Source organism: Balaenoptera borealis, assembly GCF_965194805.1.
Source record: "Balaenoptera borealis genome assembly, chromosome: 2".
In the NCBI taxonomy this organism is placed as follows: domain Eukaryota; kingdom Metazoa; phylum Chordata; class Mammalia; order Artiodactyla; family Balaenopteridae; genus Balaenoptera; species Balaenoptera borealis.
Genome location: NC_138867.1, coordinates 39,735,946 through 39,757,964, shown reverse-complemented (window position 1 = coordinate 39,757,964; position 22,019 = coordinate 39,735,946). Strand labels below are relative to the sequence as shown.

Here is a 22,019-nt window from a genome sequence, read left to right as displayed (position 1 = left end):
CAGGAAGAAAAGAGTTCAGTTTCAGAAGAAGGGGGAAGTAGAAAAAACATGTTTACTTTTTCCTGGACTGGTGCAGATCTTAATACCTTCGTAGGGATTAAATTTCTGTCCCATTAGCTCATTTTAATAAATAAGATTAGCTAAAACCTAATGTACCTCCCACCCATCTCAAGTTCTTATTGGGTAAATTGCTATTTACCAGAAATCATTTGTCTTCAAATATGGGTTAAGTTAGTTTTATCCATAAGTTAGGCTAAACTTTCCTACAACTGGGATCTTTATTAAGAAAGCTAGTGTATATTCACTTCAAAATACCCATATTTAAGTTGTCTGTGTTTTCTGATCTCTTCACTCCCCACCCCCCAAAAACAATGAATTTGTCCTTGCGAGATAGCAAGGCATTAGACTGAATAATAGACCTGACCTAGAAAACTTCTTTGCAAGGTTTAGGATAGGCATATGTCCTACAGAACGTCAACCCCAGTGTGAATATTCTAAATAATGATGTTTGCAAGGTGACAAAGGATGTCTGAGAACCCATTAGATCAAAGCTCAGGTGTTGGCTGCTGAGACTTGGTGGGGTGAATTGCCACTGATAGTACTAGGAAGAGGACATAGCATTTAAGAGAAGACACTTCTTGTTATTATTCAAGAGATATGTGCCTAATAATCAGGCTGTTAATTGGACTTTTGAAAGTTGAATCAGTTTTAAATAAAATTTAAAATATAATTGCAAGGACTATGTGTTTTATAAAAAGTAAATCCAGCTGGACATTTGTTTATTTATTTGTTTAGATTGGTAAATAAGTTGGTTTACAAGTGTATGCCCAATTTATGTTTGACATCTAAAGACATAATTGTTTGTTTGTTTTTTAAATTTATTAATTAATTTATTTTATTTTGTTTATTTTTGGCTGCATTGGGTCTTTGTTGCTGCATGTGGGCTTTCTCTAGTTGCAGTGAGCCAGGGCTACTCTTCATTGTGGTGCGCAGGCTTCTCATTGTGGTGGCTTCTCTTGTTGCGGACCGCGGGCTCCAGGGTGGACGGGTCTCAGTGATCGTGGCTCACGGGCTTAGTTGCTCCGCGGCATGTGGGATCTTCCCAGACCAGGGCTCGAACCCGTGTCCCCTGCATTGGCAAGCCGATTCTTAACCACTGTGTCACCAGGGAAGCCCGACATAATTGTTAAGAGTGACTCTTCAGTGTGAATACTGGGACAGGTTTGTCGCATCAGTTGATTTCAACAACAGGTAAAAGAATAGCCATGTATAAATCTGGTACCATTTCAGGGTTTAACCAGAAGTCCCTTCCTCCATTCCACTTAATGACAAATATTTATTTCATCAGAGAGAAGGGAGAAGAGAACCTTTTACTCAATATTTAGAGATAAAAATTTAAAGATAAGTATCTTCAGTAGTGAAATATGGGAATTGTTCAAATCTCTTTAAGGCTTTGGGGTAGAAATGTCTGACATCAGATTATTTCAACTAGAGCAGATGTCATAAGGGGGCAGGGGAACCTGAAAGAGTGGGAAATTCTTGTTAGGACAGGAGTGTGGTCTTTATTCACCACAAGCCTGAGAGAGATCCAAGTGGGTAAAAAGAAAGGAGCATGACTGAATTCTAAATTCTTCACAGTTAAGATCATGGACTAATCTTTGCAATGCCACTTTTTCTCTTCTAAAAACTTATGGGAGAAATGAATTCTTAACATAAGAATAATTTGTCTGTGAAAATTATTTATTAGTAATTAAAGTGACCATAGTTTTAGTGATCTATTAATTATGACTGAAATACCATTGTATTTTGTATATTCTATCTACTTTTAGTATAAAGTAAAAATGATTACCTAGGTTATTATTCTACTGTAATTGTCAAGACTTGGTTTTGCAGTGAGTGTTGGTTTTACAGACAATGTTGAGTTTCTATATCACAGGTTCTATATGCTTTGCACACATCATTGTATGCAGTCCTCCTGGAAGAGAAACTCTGAGAGTAGTAGGAGAAAATTGAAATTCACAGCAGTTAAATACCCTGCTCCAAACCATACAGCTAGTGGAACTAGGATTTGAACCCTAGTCTGCCTTCAAAGTGCAATCAAGATCTTTGACAAATACGGTCTCTCTAGAGCAAGATGAATAAGAGGGGGTTTTTGTAACATTCAAAACCAGGTGTAAATCCAAAATTGTTTAGTTTGCAGGCGGTCTGACCTCAGAACATATTTTTAATCTCTTTGTTTCCTATTTATTTTAATGTATTCTATATTATAAAAGCCCTCAATGAGTAAAAATCTAGAGTTATATAAAAGATATATTAGGAAAGTATTTACTGCATTAATGGCCTTTGACTTATTAAAAAAGGATTTCTTTAAATATCCTCATGAAGTATATGTTTCCACTTAAAATTTAATTAATATATCTTCTTAGCACTTGCTGTCCTGGATACTGTCTACATTACACAGAAGTTAAACAGAAGACAATATAGTTTTGAACTTCAAAGAACTTAAATCCAAGGAGGAAACAAAGGCAAATAGTAACAAAAGCAAAAGTGAAATAAGAAGCATACTGAAAATAAATGTTGCTCTGGAGGTTGTAAAAAAAAAAAAAAACCTAAGAAATTCATTGCCAGAATGGGACTTGAAGGATAAGTAGAATGCTGATACGAAAAGGAACAGGTAGAATGGAAGTAACCATATCTCCTGTATGTGTACCTAGGTGTGCATGATGGCAAGGTAAGAGCAAGTACTCTCTTGCTTGAGCTATGAGGTACTAGCCATAAAGGGTTAAAGAAGAGATGGGGAAGGGAGGAGGAGGCTGTATCAGGGAATGCCTTGATGTTTTTACTTAATTGAGAGGGTCCATGATGGTTTTGACCTGGTAAGTTACATGTTAAATGGTCGCTCTGGGACTGGCGGGTAGAATTGATCAGATTCCATAGACAGGAGACTCTTTGAGATATTCCAAGGAAGAGCTAGCTCTGCCCAAACTAAAGAGGTAACAATGGGAATGCAAAGAGGGAGTGGGTAGGAAAGACGATTCTGTAATAAAATGTACAAGACATAGAAATTGAGCGTTAAGGAAAAGGGAGGGCCTGAGTATCCAAGAGAAATTTTCAGAGCAAAAAGCTAAGAGAAACTCGTGGGCAGGGAGGCATGAGAGTCTCATGAGGTCAGTTTTCAGGAACATATTCATTGCTGTTTTTTAAAGCAACTTCTAGAGTGGGTGATAACTGTATTTTCCTTGGCTAGCTGAGGAATGAATCCATGTTAACCAAAGAAAGTGTTATATTATGCAAAGTCTATAGAATTGTGTTTATGACTGCAAAATATGGTCAATGATACTTTAAAAGGAAATTATAAGGTTTAATTGAGCTTCATATTGATACTTAGATATCTAATGGCTTCAATCCATAGTAAGCACCACATAAAAAGCTATGGTGTGGCAAACATTATTGCTAAAATAAAGAGTGGATGGCACCTTATCCTTTTCATTTCTGTTGACTGAGAAGGATAGAGTATGAGTTTTCCTTAAAAATAGCTTCTATCTTAGTAACAGAAATACAAGCATGTATGTAAAAGTGAGTATTTTTCAAAGGGCTGCTGACTGCTTTCCCCAAATTGGATTTCTTTTGGTAAGCAAGGAAAGGTAGATGAATACTAAGTATGCTACCAGCATCATATGCCACAGCTTGTGCTATGCTAGGAGCTGTGATTTGCATATAGTGGTTTTTTTTTTTAAATCTGTAAAACCCTACACATTTGGTTCTATAATAATCTTTATTTTACTAATGAAAAAATTTAGGATTAGAGAATTTAAGTAACTTTTCTCTAAATTAAGCAACTGTTGAGAATTTCTGGTTGAAGACAGCTGCAATGGGAATGATAAAGGACAAATGGATGAATACAACTTACATCTACATGTTAGAACCAAAAAGCCTCGGTAATTGATTGAATAATGAGATTAAGTAGATTTCAGGCCAGGGGTTATCTAGGATGGTTCCAAGGTTTCTGGCTTGCAAATCAGGTAGAGCTTTGTTCCATTCCCTGACACAGGGAATATCTGGGGGATGTCTGTGGGAGGGAAGGTGATGAGATTGAGTTTGGGCATGCTGTTTGACATGAGTGTGAGATATGCAAGGGGACAGATTTAATAGACTCCTGATTATAAGGATTAGGAGGCTTAGAATACAGGAATGGACTGGAGATAATGCTTTTGTAGTCATCTGTTATGAATTAATCATTAAAGACATGGATGAGTGTATAATATTGCCCAAAGAGCATGTGTAGAATAGAAGATAAAAGGGCTATGTGTAACACCCAAGGGAACAGCAGCCTTTCAGGGGAAAGCAAAGAGGAGAGCAGAGAAGAGACTGATAAGAGTATCCAGTAAAGTGAAAATCCTCAGGGCACACACAATTTCATTTTAGAGTTCAGTGATGTCACTCTTTTGTGAAACAGCTATTACAATATTGCATCTGCCCTACATCTCTCCTCTGTCCTTAGTGTATTAAATGGCACATTTTGCATTTCCATTAGGAGAGGAGAAAAAAAAGAGAAAAAATTTCATTGAAATTGCCAGGGCATGATGTATGATTGACATGGGTATTTGTATACTTGTCCGTAACTCTATAGGTAAGTTTTGACAGAAAGACTGGTGAAATCTTCAAAATGACAAACATTTATCTTTTATATAATCCTGGGGTGGGGGGTAGAAAAAAGGGCAGAGTGGGACTGTTATAGTTCTTTCTTGTACTACTACTTTTAACCCAGGAGTCACCCATAATTAGGAATGATAATAACTTTGAAAGGTTCATGCAAATATATACCTTACCAAAATGTAGCCCAAATAGTCTAAGTAGGAGAATTAATGTAAAATAATATCTTGGTTAACAGAAATGTCATGAAAGTTTATACCATTTTTGTAACACAACTGCTAAGAGAGTACACCTTCGACTAGAATGAAGTAGCTCATGTTTCCAGAGACTATTTTATGACTATAGAGTTGTATTAGTTGATTTGTTTCTTTATTTTTATAAGTATATACTGTAACAAGTATAGTCTATTACCTAGTCTAACTACAGTGTCAATAGACTTTGAACGAAACCAAATGAGAATAATACAATAATCCCTGATGAATTTATTCTATATTAATAAATATTAACTATATATTAATGCTATATTAACCTGGAATAAATTTCCTAATTTTAATATAAGGTGGGATAAGAGTGTTTCAAAAGGTAGTTAGTAATCATAGCTATGTTGAAAATTAAATCAGAATTTTTAAGGAAAGTATTGTTTGGAAAAATAGTGGCAATATATTTAAAGTAGTTGTTCAATGAAGCAGTGACAAAAATTTTAGCTAGATTCTAGTTTCAAACCTAGAGTCAGTTCAAGTATTTTCAGCCTCAGAACAAAATTAGTTTTCTCATTTCAAATTAAGAAGAATAAAGCATAAATATTTGGAGTGCTGTGAAGCTATGGCGGTTCTAGAATGTATGGTTGACCTAATCTGTAGTTCTAGAGATAAATCTGCAGTACCAATATTTTTCATGTGCCCTATTTATTACTGTTTATTCTAATCTATGATTGGTAATTTTACAAATAAAGTACTTCAAAACACCTCCAAAGTGTCTTCTCAAAGGTAGCTTTTTTAAAGATAGATCTTCTGGATCTTCTCCCTTGTTTTCATCCATATTGTATGTTAACTATAGGGGAGTTTATTTTGCTTCTTTATCAGATAAATGGGGGTATGGGTGTTCATGAATTTATTTCTATAACATTTTATAGAAAGTAATTTTTAGAATTCTGTAATCACAATGCCTTGCTTTAGGAATATATTAATTTTACTTAGATTTAACTTTATGGCCACTGAAGGAGCTATCTAATTTACCAAACTGACATTTTGCTCTTCTACTCATTTATTTAACCATAAGTCAGTAATAATTTTTATGGTGGTGGGGGGCAGGGAGAACAGGCTGGTCATTGTCTACATCTTAAAATCTGATTTTTTTTATTTATTGTAGGTTTTATTGGGATTTAATAATGCTTATAATGATGGTTGGAAATCTGGTCATCATACCAGTTGGAATCACATTCTTTACAGAACAGACAACAACACCATGGATTATTTTCAATGTGGCTTCAGATACAGTTTTCCTTTTGGACTTGATCATGAATTTCAGGACTGGGACTGTCAATGAAGATAGTTCTGAAATCATCCTGGACCCTAAAGTGATCAAGATGAATTATTTAAAAAGCTGGTTTGTGGTTGACTTCATCTCATCAATCCCAGTGGATTATATCTTTCTCATTGTAGAAAAAGGAATGGATTCAGAAGTTTACAAGACAGCCAGGGCACTTCGCATTGTGAGGTTTACAAAAATTCTCAGTCTCTTGCGTTTATTACGACTTTCAAGGTTAATTAGATACATACATCAGTGGGAAGAGGTAAGACATATCTTTTACATTTTTAAAGCTACTATATCATGCGATTTTAAACTATAACTGTTCCAAAATGAACAACTGTGCTATGTATAATGAGTTTTATGAAATTCAAAAAGAAAAATTTCATTTCATTTTTTTTTTTTTTTGGTATGTAAGTGGTATATTTGTATCCTCAAAAGATATGGTCGAATACTGGATTTGAGTGAAGTGAAAAAATTAGTGATTATAAAACAATTGTCTTATGCCAATTCAGTCTTTTTTTTTTTTTTAACGTCTTTATTGGAGTATAATTGCTTTACAATGGTGTGTTAGTTTCTGCTTTATAACAAAGTGAATCAGCTATACGTATACATATATCCCCATATCTCCTCCCTCTTGCGTCTCCCTCCCACCCTCGCTATCCCACCCCTCTAGGTGGTCACAAAGCACAGAGCTGATCTCCCTGTGCTATGTGACTGCTTCCCGCTAGCTATCTATTTTACATTTAGTAGTGTATATATGTCCATGCCACTCTCTCACTTCGTCCCAGCTTACCCTTCCCCCTCCCCGTGTCCTCAAGTCCATTCTCTACGTCTGCGTCTTTATTCCTGTCCTGCGCCTAGATTCGTCAGAACCATTTTTTTTTTTCTTTTAGATTCCATACTAGTCTTTTTTTAAAGCAAATCTACTTTAATCAACAAATTTTTATCTTAACCAGTGCTGCCCCTCTTCCACCATGGAAGATTGTTTTTATTTAATATCTAATATTAGTTTGTTTTATCTAACACATCAAGTACCATCTTTGACAAAGCTGTAGGGTCTGATTGCTAACCTAGTTTGTATCATTAGCTCTGTGAAATAATGTGGAATATGTTTCCTCTAATATTGAAATTTCAGAGAATTTGTGTTTGAAGAATACAGATTTTTTTTTAGTATTTCCAAGTTGTAGGTGTAAAGACTGATTTTAGTATAATAATTTTGCTCAATGTTATTCTTTGCCTATAATTATTTATTATAGGTTCTCTCTACTCATTCATTTCATAATACTGAAAAACAGCATACCCCGGAGGGAAATTATTACGTAGAAAACACAAATACTACAGTGAATAAATACAGTGAATCTGGCCAATATTTTGCTGAATAGGGCATCTGTTGTTCTTAGGCAATTGGTGGGACCTGAGAGGGCTCAGCCAACTGGAGTTTCCAAAGATCTGAGTTAAATGTACCATCACCAAGCAAAGGAGGTTATGTCCCTGATTTCAGAGTCTGCATATTAACTTTTTGATTTTCTTTTCCTTCTAAATGTATCTTAAGAAAATTAATTATAACTTGAACTTTATTGTCTGAATAAAAATGAGGGTCAAAGAGGCCTCCAGAGTGCCTAAACCTGCACTAAAGAAAACAATACATTGGCTAGGAATTAATCGCCACTTTACTAGGTACAGAAATGCTTTTTAGGGTGAATTATATTTTGGAATTTAGGTTTAAACAAGTCATAAAATAGAACTTCGGTGAACATTAGCTCTGCTTTCTGTGAGACTGTAACAATGTTTTGTGTGTGCTTGTTGATGACATTTTGGTTCCTAGGATTTCAGGAAATGACATACAATAATAAGACACTGCATAAGACACTGCTAAAAAGACATAAAAATGAATCATTCTTAAAATATGGATACAGATTATATTTAAAATCAGATGAAGCACATATGAGAAATTGGATTCATCTTATAATGTGTCTCTATATAGCACATTCCATCTAACATGTAAAAAATGTTTGGTTTTCAAACATTATTATGCTAATGTTAATATCAAAACAAGGTGATTATTGATAAAAATAGCTAATATTTATTGATGGCTTATTATATCTCAAGTAATATGTTTGATTCTTTACATGGATTAGTTCATTGAATCTTCCTAATAACTCTGGTAACTTGCCCAGATTCACAGGGTTAGTAATAGGTGGAGCTGGGATTCTGACCTTGGCAACCTGACCTTGACAACCTGACCTGACCTTGGCAAAGCTCTTAACCACATAACCATATAGTTTCTCACCGTAACATATATATTCTTTTAATGAGAAATACCTTAATATTGCACCATTCTATATATATAATCAAAAATTGTAGGAAACTTTTCTTAACTAAACTTTGTGGTCCAAGCAACATAAAATCTGAATATTTGCCTCTTAAAGCATGGTCACAAAAAATATTGTAATGAGTAGCCTGTGAGAAGAAAAGTCACTGACATAAATACTCAGTCAAATAAAAATACAGTGGGCAATGCAACTATTTTCAGTGTCTTGTAGTTTGAACCCAGTTACCCTAGAGAATGGCAGAAGGATGAACAGATGGCATTCTACCAGATAAAATGGCAGGCTATTCAGTCATAGAAGAGCACACTTTTTAATACTGTTGTCCTCTAGTTTCTGGCAGTGGTCACAGACACCTAGGTCTGTGTAACTTGATGGTGTTTCAAAGATGCCAGGATATAATTCAGGAGCATCAGCTCACTGCCATCATTCCTGTAAAATGCAATTTAATATGCACTTACAGACATTTGGTAACCAAACCCATTCACGCTAGAGTTCTGAATTGGCAAGATCTTTCTTATAAATAAATGACCTTGATAATAAATGAATCATAAGCTCACTTCATGAAGAATGTTTTCTTGATTATATGATATCCCCATATAATATCACATATATCATGGATATTTAATGTCTGTTAGTAACACTGCTAAGCAGAGAAAAAATACAGTAGTAATTAACCCAAAATTTAATATGGATTCATTATTTCATCACCTGCGTGATTGAAACCAAAGTCACAAAGAAACTTGAATGGTTCCAAATTGGTAAAGCTCTACCTGAGTTTTATAAATGCCACCAGGATGTGTTTACAAGTAGAAACACAACAAATAATCAGGTTGCTCTATGCGCATTTGGAATAAGAGTACAGAGGAAGATGTGGGTTCACCCACATGTCTTTGAGTTCTGAGTGTTTTAGTACCAAGCTGGCTAATGTTAAATTCAGCAAATTTGGGGAAGTAATGTGTGAAGTCTGGGAGCTGCCACCGTTTTAAATGAATCATTCCCAAGGAAAGTGGCTGCCTTCTATAGGAAACTGCTTCCATCTTCAATGAGACATTTTTTTTTCCTATCTGAATTAGTTCAACTGATAAACAACAGGAAGTGCCAAAGCCAGATAAATTAGAGAAATATTGTGAATGAAATACAGAAATTTTAAAATTTAGCCCTTATGTTACTATCCTTGCTAAAGTTGAATATAGTGGCTAATATAGAAGGAAAGAACTGATTTGGCCAACTGATTTATGAAACACATGGTATTAAGAAGTCAGGGGGAAAGTTGTTTTCATGAGGCAGTGATAAGATCAATGGCTTTAGGATGCAAAATTAGAGCTCTCTGACACTGTACTGAAACTTTACATGTATGGCCAGGTGAGGTGAAAATCTGGGGCAATTGTTTAGATAAATCAGGTCAAAAAATTCCTTTTCCTGTAATCGCCCGAAAACAGAGGTGAATCTCTCCCACTCTTGTATTTTGGCTTAAAAAAAATCATTCCCTTAATTCAACGTTGTTGTTATTGTTGTATTTCAAGTGAAGTCAGTGACCTGGGCCAGAGTGCTCTTTTGTAACCTATCATAGGGAACCCGTTCTCTGTGATCCTCCTAAAAGAGACATATGGTGAGGAAATCCTCAGAAATTAAATGGAATATTATTTACAATTTTTGACAATCACCAGCCACTGAAGAGATAAAGCGTAGATGAAGAGCTTAGTAAATAGGAGATTATTTAAAGGTGAAGAGTTCCAGGAACCTTGAATGCTATAGCTGCTATATTACTCTGTAATGGTTATCGATTTGTAGGCTTCAATGTCACAGAAAGTGGAAATTCTTCATGGACAATATTAAAAATGGATGGCAAACACATGAAGCTCCTATAATAACTATGGCTTTGGAATACATACCTATAATATTTTATTTTTCATTCTTCATTTGCTATCCCCTCAACTTTCCTTGTATAGATTTTAGACCTATCACAAATAACTTGCTTATTTTGAGGCAAGGAAGAGGGCTGTGGTTCTGATCTTCAAATATGTCTATAGCAATTTCAGATGCATAATGTGTCTGGAACATTGCAATGCCCTTCTAGCAATCAGTGTTAGATTTTTATGTTGGCTTAGAGGCAGATTTATGTACAAATTATGTTTAACAACAGAACATTAATAAGGAAATTATTCTACAGGGAGCTAATACAGACTGCAGTTTCTGTCTTTGGTTAATTTTAGCATTCTAATTGGTTTAGATTAGAAACTAACTCTTGCTATAAATTGCAATTCATATTATAACTACTTCCATTTTGTAGAAAACACATAGAATTCTAAGACTTGCCTTAAGCAAACACCAGTGTTTTCCTAAACCTGCCCTCTGCTAGAACTTAGGGAGGTTCCCTATTGCCTATCACATCAAATCTGTGTTTCTTTGCAGTGCCTTCAAGGCTCTCCAGCAAATCATTCCCCTGTCTCACCATTGTCACTTCATATTTGCGCCCAACAGCTATTTTCTGTTTGTTTTTTAGTTTTATAATGCTTCTGGCAGAGAATGATTTTTTTTTTCTGCTTCTGGTAATTTTGCATGTGCCATACCTCAGATTTGGAAAGCCTTTCTTTTTCTATTATTCATTTAAAATTTATGCTCAAACTCATCTCCAGAAAATATTCTGCATTGATGGACTGCGTTATAATGGTCAATATTTTACTTTGAACAATTCTACTGTCTCTGCGTGCATTTGTTCGTGCCCATAGCTGGGTTGTGAATACTTACTTATATATGCATTTCCTTTTCTTTTCCTGGGCATAAATGTCTGTAGGGAAGAGTCAAGGTCACCTTTTTGCCCTTGAATCTCCCTGTACACTAGTATAGAGTTCTAAACACAATAGGCTATCTGAGTATACCTATCTGCTTACTACATGACAATGCTCCATGTTCTAAATCCATTAAATAATTGCAAAGGTATATTCATTCTTCACTCCCAAGCATTTACTGAATAACTCCTATGTGCAGATGCTAAACATGAGAATACAAAGCATATCTCAGCTTTGCAGGAAAAACAGACATGTGAACAAATAATCACAGATGGTGCGGTAAGTGATGGCATAAAAGAGGGAGTGAACAACACAGCTTTTTTTGCAGGAGAAGAAAGCCTCAGAGATACTTGAACTGAGTTTTGAAGCTGGAGGTGAATTTTATTTTATTTACTAAGGTGAATAAAAGGGGGTAGAGGAGTACAGTCAGTAAGACATGAAGCATAAGCAGCCTAGCACAGTTCTGCATCTCTAGAACCTAGGTTGCAAAGGCAGTGAGTTTGGAGGTATGACAAGAAGTTGTGCTAATGATGGGCTCACTCAGTAAGGTGTCACTGAGGCATATTAGCTGAGGGATCTGCATTTTAGAATACTGCAGAGTCAACAGGATTGGAGACAACTGAGGATGGAACTAAAAATATCAGTTAAGAGAGAGATTCATCACACATTTGCATTTTTTACATATAGCTAGCGTCAGGCAGGATACTTTTTAGATATCTAAAGGGAGGTTTATCTTTGCCAAGTATTCTTGCCATTGAAATATTTGTATCAAATAATAAAATATGATAAGGCCTTACATGAAGTATTTTTTGTAATGTTATAAAATTTAAATATTAATTATATTTGATATAATTAATAATCATTAATAGAATAATATATTAACAATGTGTTAATATAATTATATTATATTATTGATACAATTATATTTGAGTTTTGTATTTCACACCACCAGAAATGTGATAGTGTAAAATGGATCCTGTGCTAGAAATAAGCACTTACGGATGTTTATTCAAATTGTGCCTTTTATTTTCTATTTAATCTAGGGAAAAACGCTTAAAGTGACTTTTTTATGCCTACAACCTTAATAGAACAGTTGTGAAGTTCAAAGGAAATTAGATATATGGAAATTATTTGAAGTATTCAAGTTGATGTATGCCTATAATATTTATACATATGAGTATTCATGATGTCATCTTTCTCAGATTAGTACATTGACTAACAAAAACATTATTATGTGTGTGTGAGTTGCGTAATATTTTTTTCAGGCAAATATCGATTCTGCTAAAGACCACTAGGTGTCCTCTATTGGTTGTATTACTTCAGAGTTCTATATTCTGAAATACCAAAACTGTCTTCTTTGAAATTATTCATTTACACTCTCTTAGAATCACCTAATTGCTTGGCTATCTATGTCTAGATAAAATAGATGACAATGAATATTCATATATGTAAAGATTATTTCTCTTTATCTATACTTTCTCCTCAGGTTAAAGAAAGAGTTTGTTAAGTTCATTCTCTAAAAAATCATTTTTATTCCAAGAGAATTGTTTTCAATATTATACTGTGTGTTTTTTTAAGATGGTATTTTAACAGACACCCTGAAGTACGGTGTAATGAGTTCTATTTGGATAGGCAGTATTATTAAGTCAAGACAATTAAAAAAAGATTGACAAAGTATGTGTGGGTGTATGTGTGTGTGCGTGTGTGTTAGGGGTAAGATACATAATCTTATGAATGCTTTTTGGTTAGTGCCTTGCAGCAGATCTATATAATCCTGATGCTTTTGACATGGAGATGTCAGTTTAACGCTAAAATATAAGCTCAAATTTGAAATGTCCAGGACTCTATTTTAATATTAAAACATTAGAATTTCTTAATGCCCCATCATTGCCCAATCTATGTTCCTGTTTTGCATGTGTTTATATGCCTCCTTGGCTATATGTTGGTAACTAGACTCAAATCCCAAATTTCCAAACTATGTACCCTTATGCCTCAAAATCTACATGACATCTCTATAGAGATATCTTGTGAGTTCCTCAAGCTCAGTATGTTCATTTCCCCTTCAAGTCTCCTCCTTCTCTCTTGTTTCCTGTTGCTCAATTCAGAAATCTAAGAGGTATCCTTGACTTCTCCGCTTTCATTCTCCATAGCTAACAGTAACCAAGTTCTACTGGTTCTACTTCTTGGAATGTGGTTTGAATTCTAATATTCCTTCACTCAGTCCTCTCTATCACCATCCTAGTTCAAGCCAACATCAGTCATTTCTCATTTGCATTTTTATAGTAGAGTCATTACTAGGTTTAAAAATTCTCCCTTGCTTATCTTCCTAGGGCCTCAAAAGTGACATTTTTGAAGAGCAAATATTACCATATCATTTACCTGCTGAAAATATTTCTATGGTGTTTCAATATCATAAGGACAAATTCCAAAATTCAAGGTCCTTTGAAATCTGATTCTTTTCCCATGTCAGCCTGGAAAACTGCTTGCTCATTATTATTATTATTATTATTATTATTATTATTTTAATAAATTTATTTATTTTTGGCTGCGTTGGGTCTTTGTTGCTGCACGCGGGCTTTCTCTAGTTGTGGTGAGCAGGGGCTACTACTCGTTGTGGTGCGCGGGCTTCTCATTGCGGTGGCCTCTCTTGTTGCAGAGCACGGGCTCTAGGCGCACGGGCTTCATTAGTTGTGGTATGGAGGCTCAGTAGTTGTGGCTCACGGGCTCTAGAGTGCAGGCTCAGTAGTTGTGGCGCACGGGCTTAGTTGCTTCTCGGCATGTGGGACCTTCCTGGACCAGGGATCGAACCCGCATCCCCTGCATTGGCAGGAGGATTCTTAACCATCACGCCACCAGGGAAGTCCCTTGCTCATTAATTTTTAACTAGTCTGAACCTCTTTATGTTTGTCACATATACTGATTTAAGGCCTTTACAAGTGTTGTTCACTTTTCCTAGAACTCTGTTCCTTTGGCCAACCCCAATTCATCCATCACATTTTGTTGCTATGACTTTGACTTTAACTTAAGATACCCTGGGGTGGAATTAACGAATCTTTCAGGTAATGTTAGTTCCAACTGTAGTATGCTGAAATAGCCTCACATGCTTTTGCTTTGTAACATTCATCACTTTTGTAATTTTCTTAAACTCTGCCTTCCCAACTATATATTAAGCTCCAGAAGGGCAGAAACCATAGATTTCCTGTATCTTCAGCTGCTAGCGTAAGTGTCTGGAAAATAATGGGGCACAAGAATACTTGCTAAATGAGTTAAATTATGCCCTCAAGGGAATTTCAATTCAGCAGATATGTAAACAATCAAACATGTAAGAAAAACAGTAGAGTGTCTTAAATCCAATATTAGAAGCATTTATAGTATAGAAAAAAACAAAAGAGAGAAATGTACTATGAGAGTGTGGTAGAGGGTAGAGGAGAGGCTCTAAATAAGGCATCCTAATAAATGTGGCCACTTTGAAAACCAAGCTTGAAAGTATATATCCTTCCAAGTGGGTAAGCCAGGGAAATATTCTAAGAGAACTGAGAAATCATGGATGAATTCAATCTAGCTCATCATTTATAGATGGGGATGATAGTGATTTTCTGCCCAACTCATAGAATGGCTTTGAGGCTCAAATGAGATGTAATTGTTGAACATACTTAGAAACTATAACGTTTATAGAAATGTGCATTATTGTTATCATAAAAGTCTCTACTAGTTTAAAATATGTAAAATCTCAACAGACAGTTCAACTCTTGGCCCTTTAGTGTGCTTACTGCCTTTCTAAATATTAGAAGCATTATAAATACTATTATGCATTATTTCTGTCCAAAATATACCAAGTAAAGATTTGAAGCAGTAAATGAGTCAGGCTAATTTAGGACAAAGTGCATTCAGCCTTTCATTTCTCCAGAATTTTTAGAGAAATGTATCAGTTTTTCATTTCATTGTGCATGCAGACATAACATGTATTATGTGTGCTGCTATTTTAGACTCATCTGTGTGCTATTAGAGTGCAAACTGGGAATGCCATTGGTTCCTGAGTACTGGACCCAAAATTTGTGATGTGATTCTGTTTTAAACCTGAATTCTAGTTCAACTGCCAGAGTGTTTCATAAAAACACTTTATACTGTGTTACTTTAATTATCTGGATAATTATCTCAACTGAAAAGGTCACTGTTTTTAGTCTTGTATACATACTGTGATGCACCTGTCTACAAAAAGGAGGTGTGAAGAGACATGACTTAAATTGGAAAATGATACAGTGGCACCTAAGAATATTTTGTTGTTACAAACAATGAGGTGAAATTTAACTGATCTCTGAAGGAAATGTTGAATATCTAATCACAGAGGGAAAATATGTGCTTTTTTATTGTCAGTTTCTAACAAGTCAGTCTTTCACTTTAGTCAGATACAATGTCAAAAGTGTTTTTATTAATTTGAAATATTTTGGAAAACAAAATTTTGCTTGCATTATGTCAAAAGTAGTAGTTAATTCAAATTTCATTGAGCAAAGCACAGTCATTGAAATACATGAGAATTTGTCACAGAAAGTCAGTTTTATAAGACATTATTAACTGTGTTATGAAAGCTCAAGAATAAATAAAATTAGAACCCTTGAATTGCACTGAGTAATGGATGAGAGAGACCTACTTTGACTTCTTTTTCTGTCTTGCTGATGTATACACTTTAGATTTTGTATTAGAGAAGTCGTGTTTTAGTGTGAAAGGGAAATACATTTGGTTGGTTATATAATTCTGGTGGCTATTTTGAGTTACGTCTACCATTTAGGCCATTTTTTTAAAAAGAGAGGCAAAATCTTTTTCTTATTACGTCTTAAAGTGAAAGTAGACATTGAGCAAGGATTCTGGAAACTAGTCCCATAGTTTCATATAATTTAAAGCAGTTGTGAAGGAAGAGAATAGTAGCTATTTTGAGATAATCTTATTTGTCAGGAGTGGTGGAATCAAAATGGTTTTCCATTAAGGTTGGTCATCAATGGGAATATTTGCAATTATATGCTGATTATTTCAATGTGCTGCTTTTTTCACTGTTACTGATGTGGAGATATGAGCTGGGTGAACATATGAAATAAAGGAAATTCAGCTGAATTGAAATGAAAGTCAGGAGTACCTTGCACAAGTCATTTCTAGATACTTTTCTCTCATCTAAAAAATGTGGATGATAGCTTCTACTTGGCTCATATGGTTGTTTTAATAATAAAAAAGAAAATTCATATGAAAGTGCTTTGTAAACTTTAAATTGAAAGTCTAAAGAGCATAGTGATGTGAGATATAATTAGCCAGTCAAATTATTTTACTATCTTTTTCACAGAATCCCTGAAAAAAATGAAATTCCTATCCTCTTCAATATTTAGCATCATACCAGAGTGTAAAGGTAGAATTCGGATTGTGATAGTGTGTAGAATCCAAGAGCTGTAACTCCCTAAGAGTATCTAACAGAAATGTTTGGGGAATCAACTAATTTTGTGGAGGCTACACTGTTTTAGTATGGGAAGCAGTTCTCCATTGTGTGAAAATAATAATCTCTGTGATACTGAGGAGAAGGATAAACATTCAGAACAACTTCTTCCAACTGACTGACATTGAATCACAAGCATTCAAATTCACAGGTGTTAATAATACTGTACAGTTGGACTTCCTGGTGGTGCGGAGGTTAAGAATCCTCCTGCCAATGCAGGGGACATGGGTTCGATCCCTGGTCTGGGAAGATCCCACATACCACAGAGCAGCTAAGCCCATGCACGGCAACTACTGAGCCTGCACTCTAGAGCCTGCGAGCCACAGCTATTGAATCTGCGCGCCACAACTACTGAGCATGCTGCAACTACTGAAGACCACGTACTCTAGGGCCTTCATGCTGCAACTACTGAAGCCTGTGCACCTAGAAGCCTGTGCTCTGCAACAAGAGAAGCCACCGCAATGAGAAGCCCGTGCACCGCAACGAAGAGTAGCCCCCACTCGCTGCAACTAGAGGAAGCCTGCGCGCAGCGATGAAGACCCAACGCAGCCAAAAAAAAAACCAAAAAAAAAACTGTACAATTTAAAATGCTTCTCCATTTTTATTCAATCTGAAATTCAGAGAAATGCAAACTTAGATAGTCCTTAACCTGGCGTAGGTTTACCTCCCCTTTCCCCCCTGGCATATGGTTGTTGTAGAAGCAGAATAATTTTGTAATGACAATAATTAGTAAAAAATGCTAATAAAATTTGTTAGGAAAGAGTTATTGATAGATTTATGATATCTTAGGCGCACATATATTAATCATTTTAGAAAAATATTAGAACATGAATGGATTCAAAATGTTGTATACGTATTTACTACCCTGACACACACAAAGCCAAGTTATGTGTAGTGGACTCTAGAAGTTCTAAGTGACTAGTTTTCTGTTTTCAGACATATCTTGAGACTTGTGACATTAATGACTAAAATTTCACCATTGGGGAATGATTCATTTCTGTTTCTTCAAGAAACAAAAGTTCTTATAGAACTTCAAATATAGTTTAAGCCATTACCAGGTAACATTTTAGTGGGCAATTTGTTGGCAGGTAGTGAGAGTAATTTGCAAGTAGTTGAGAGTAATTCTTACACAGAAAAATATAGGTATATGAATATGGGTTTCACAACTTGAGTGAGAGGTGCATGTGTGTGAGAGAGGGGTTCTACCACATTTGAGAAGTTCAGTTGGGCTGCAGAGGAGACAGAAAGACACCAGCAAGTGATAAAAAAAAAAATTCACAGTTTTGCTGAAGTCTTTCCCTGTTGCCGTATTACCAGTATTTGCCTAATGTCAAAGACAAATGTTTTAATGTTTCTAACTGTTATTTCTGGGAATTTTACCAGCTGAATCATCCATCCCCTTTTCCATTTAGTTGAATTGTTATTTCAGATGTTCCAAAAATCTCCCGTGTCTTCAAATTAGAAGCTGACTCTGTGGTTACAGATGAAAAAATTTCTAGTTAGCACGTGTCCTAGAAAAATGCTACTGTTTTTGAAAGAATTCTGTTTAGTAGCACATTCCTTAAATGTATGATTCTGTACATCCAATTAAACATTGTATGTATAATCACATACTAACCATTCTAACGAAAAATAAGAGACTAGGTAATTACTTTCCTGATTCCTCATTTGTGAACTTCATATCTTTATATTATTATCAGATATAGTATTTAATATATATTAATTGCTGAGCAATTAATTTGCTGAGCACTGTACTACATATAGGGATACAAAGATGAATAATCAAGACTACTGCTAAAAGGGATTTTGTAATCTAGTGGAGGAATTAGAAAAGGAAATCAACAATCATGACAGATATCTATTAGAAATTTTTGAATGGAAGATTTTGAGAATGATTATAAGACTGTATCTCAGCTAAGGCAGAAAGGCCTCTGCAATCAATTCACTAAGTCTGCTAAAGGAGCAGCAGTGGGGAGTGGTGGTGTCTGGGTCAGATATTTAATCTCCTTTGATTAATGAGTTGAAATAGAATGAGCTGTAAAATACCATGCTTTACTAAAACGTAAAATTTGTTGAGTTTTACAAACAGTAGAAACAATTTTATTTAAAGTAATATTAATACTGTGTTGAGATTGCAAAATGAGTCCCCATTACTGGACTATGAAACATTTTCATTTCATTAAAATCATACAAATTGATGAAAGATTTCTAAATGTAGAACATTTTGTAGGAAGCAGAAAGGACATTATATTTAAACTTCATACACAGTATTATAAACCCTGTAATTAGTGAGAGAATTTAACAAAAAGGAACATAGTTTCTCGCTTGCTCACTCTCTTGTCCTCTTTTCTGTAGTACGGATGCTTTTGCGCAAGACTCCTAACCAGAAAATGTGTCTTCACAATTACTAAATGAACAATCCCTATCAGATATCAAGAGGCTGAAATGCATTCAGGGACCTGGGTGCCCAAGAGCAAATCAGTTATTCTGTAGTTATGGAAACAGCAGCTCCATTCAGAATGCTTGAGTTTTCTCCACTTTCGCACATACGTATATTTTTGTCCGCTTTGTGGCCTCCCAGCTTCTTCCTGCGTTGAGTCACTTGTAACATGGGTGACTGGTGCAGGTACTGCTGTGGCTTTCTTTCCCTCATGAATCTGTGTGTTGATAGATTTCACCTGCAAAGGGAATGAATTCTTTCCACCCAAAACTATTCTCAAGAACAACTGTTTATTAATATTGTTTTTATTGTTGTTGTTGTTACTCTTGTTGTTGAGAGATGCAGCAAGCAGTGAAATTACCCAGAATCTTGGGTTAGATACCTGTTCTTTGAAGAACTGAGAGGTCAGATGTCCCTAGCTCTATTTGTAGCCCTCAGGAAATCAACTGCTTTCCCTGCCTCCTGAGAAAGAAAGGTCCTGTCAATACTATGAGTTTCTTTTATCATCTTTACTTTACGGAAGCGGAAATTTTTCCCTGTCCTCTTCTGTCACATTTCCCATTAGAAGATTTGCTAACCAAGAATGTAAGGAAAGTATTTATTAGTCATTTTATTACAGCTGGGAAAAAAGAAATATAATTCTTGTGTCAGGAGAGACACAGACACTGTGGAGCCTTCACATGAGGCCAATACATCCTATTTCAGGACTTAAGGTACTATATGTCCCATTATTTCTTCATCTGAGGGATGGAGTATTGGGGGTGAAAAAACCAGTGTGATCCACCCCTTGGTTGGAGAACCATTTATTTTATCTATTCATTAATTGCTATATCATTTTATTTCTGCCTTCCAAAACAGAGAAAAAATAAATACTCGTATGAAAAAAATAAAAGCAATTAAAGAGATGACTAATTCAAAATAGAACACTTCCAATTTGGCAAAATAACTTACTCAATTTGCAAGACCAAACTTATCAGATTGTTTTCCTTTTCACCTGATACAGATCTTCAGATGATAATTTATTTCACTCAGTTATTTTATTTGATGTGGAAAGGAAATGCTTCAGGTTAAAAATACAATTTAAATGTGATAAAATTTCACAATTATTCTATAAACATTTTCTCCCAAATTATGCTACTAAAATTTTCTTAAAGGAAAATAGCTCAATGTTTTTTCCAAAGAAAAAAATCAAAATAATTTTCTCACAGTTCAGTCACGTAAGCGTGTTGTCATTACAAACTTGTGGCTGCAAAACAAAATCAAGATGTCATCAAATTTGGGAGAGGGTTTCCTTAGAAGTGTTTCCCTCATGCTCTGAGTTTTTAGAAATCTTATTCAATATTCCCCAGTGTGTGGTCTGTGAGTTATTAATGACTTCATGAAGACAAAATTTTCTTTTTGTTTTTTAGTGTTGAGAGTGTTATCACTTGGCCCAAGATATCTTAGTAGCTTCTCGTCATAGGGTCTTGGTGGGCAATTAAATGATCTGACTCAAAGTGATATATATTACTTTCTATAATTCTTTGGCCCAGATTTGTCACATGACCTCACCTAGCCACAAGACGTCAAGAAGAGCAATCCCACCGTGTACCTGGGAGGCACAGAGCTGGAGCTCTCTGCTTGATAGCATTACTTCAGGAGTTGGAATAGCCGAGGGATGGAGACAGGGTGTGTCTGGAATGGATCACTAAGTTGGCCTGTGGCTAATTTGCATATAAACTTGGGTCTATTCAAAATAAAATCAGGGGTCTGCTTGATCATCCCATTGTTTTTCTGTCATGAATATTTCTGGTCTTAGATAAACAACCTTCTAGCTAGTGAATGATGTAATGATGGAGAAAACATGTACTTTTCTATAATATAGTGATTATATCAGTTATTTATTAAATTATTAATCCTTTTTTTTAAAATTAATTAATTAATTAATTTATTTTTGGCTGTGTTGGGTCTTCGTTTCTGCGCGAGGGCTTTCTCTAGTTGCGGCGAGCGGGGGCCACTCTTCATCGCGGTGCGCGGGCCTCTCACTGTCGCGGCCTCTCTTGTTGCGGAGCACAGGCTCCAGACGCGCAGGGTCAGTAGCTGTGGCTCACGGGCCCAGTTGCTCCGCGGCATGTGGGATCTTCCCAGACCAGGGCTCGAACCCGTGTCCCCTGCATTGGCAGGCAGATTCTCAACCACTGCGCCACTAGGGAAGCCCCCTATTAATCCTTTTTTGTTTTATTGAATAAAAATATCATGGACTCAAACTATATGCTATGCATATAGATTATAACAGTACACAAAAAATAGTTTTTATTCTTAAATAGTAGCTTACAGTCTACTACATGATCCAAAATTTTAACGAATAGGTCTTGCTCCTTCTCTGCTGTCCTGTATTAGGTGTAAACATGACCAAAAACAGCATACAAATGGTCTGGAAATGAGACAGATAAGATTTGAGGTAGGGTCTCCAATCAGTGGCATGTGCTGTAATTTAGACAAGAGATGAGGTATTGGGGTGCCAATATTACTACTACCTCATGACATTCTTCCTAAACTCACAAAGTGCTTAGGAAACTGATGGACATTTCTTTAGGCATCAAAGGGAACTGACACTTACCCTGGGTGACTCCCTCAGAGATGCCTCTTGGGTGTATCAATTATAAAGCAATCCTTATTTTACTTAGTTTTGTAAGTGAACTCAACCTTAACAGGAATTTAAATCACTCTATTAATGGAAGTACTGATTTCCAAGCTTTAAAACATCAGATTTAGTGTGAGTTTAGTCATTTATTAAATATGGATGAATATTTGCATAATTC

The 22,019-nt window shown here is 35.5% G+C and overlaps 1 protein-coding gene across 1 annotated transcript in view; it reads left to right on the top strand.

Moving 5' to 3' along the window:
- The window catches only part of HCN1 (hyperpolarization activated cyclic nucleotide gated potassium channel 1), a 364,692-nt gene that overhangs the window by 39,012 nt on the left and 303,661 nt on the right, over positions 1 to 22,019 (top strand). Inside the window, exon 2 of the mRNA XM_082382251.1 lies at positions 6,022 to 6,445. Within this exon, the coding sequence (XP_082238377.1) occupies positions 6,022 to 6,445 (424 nt within the window). The remainder of the gene's footprint in view (positions 1 to 6,021; positions 6,446 to 22,019) is intronic.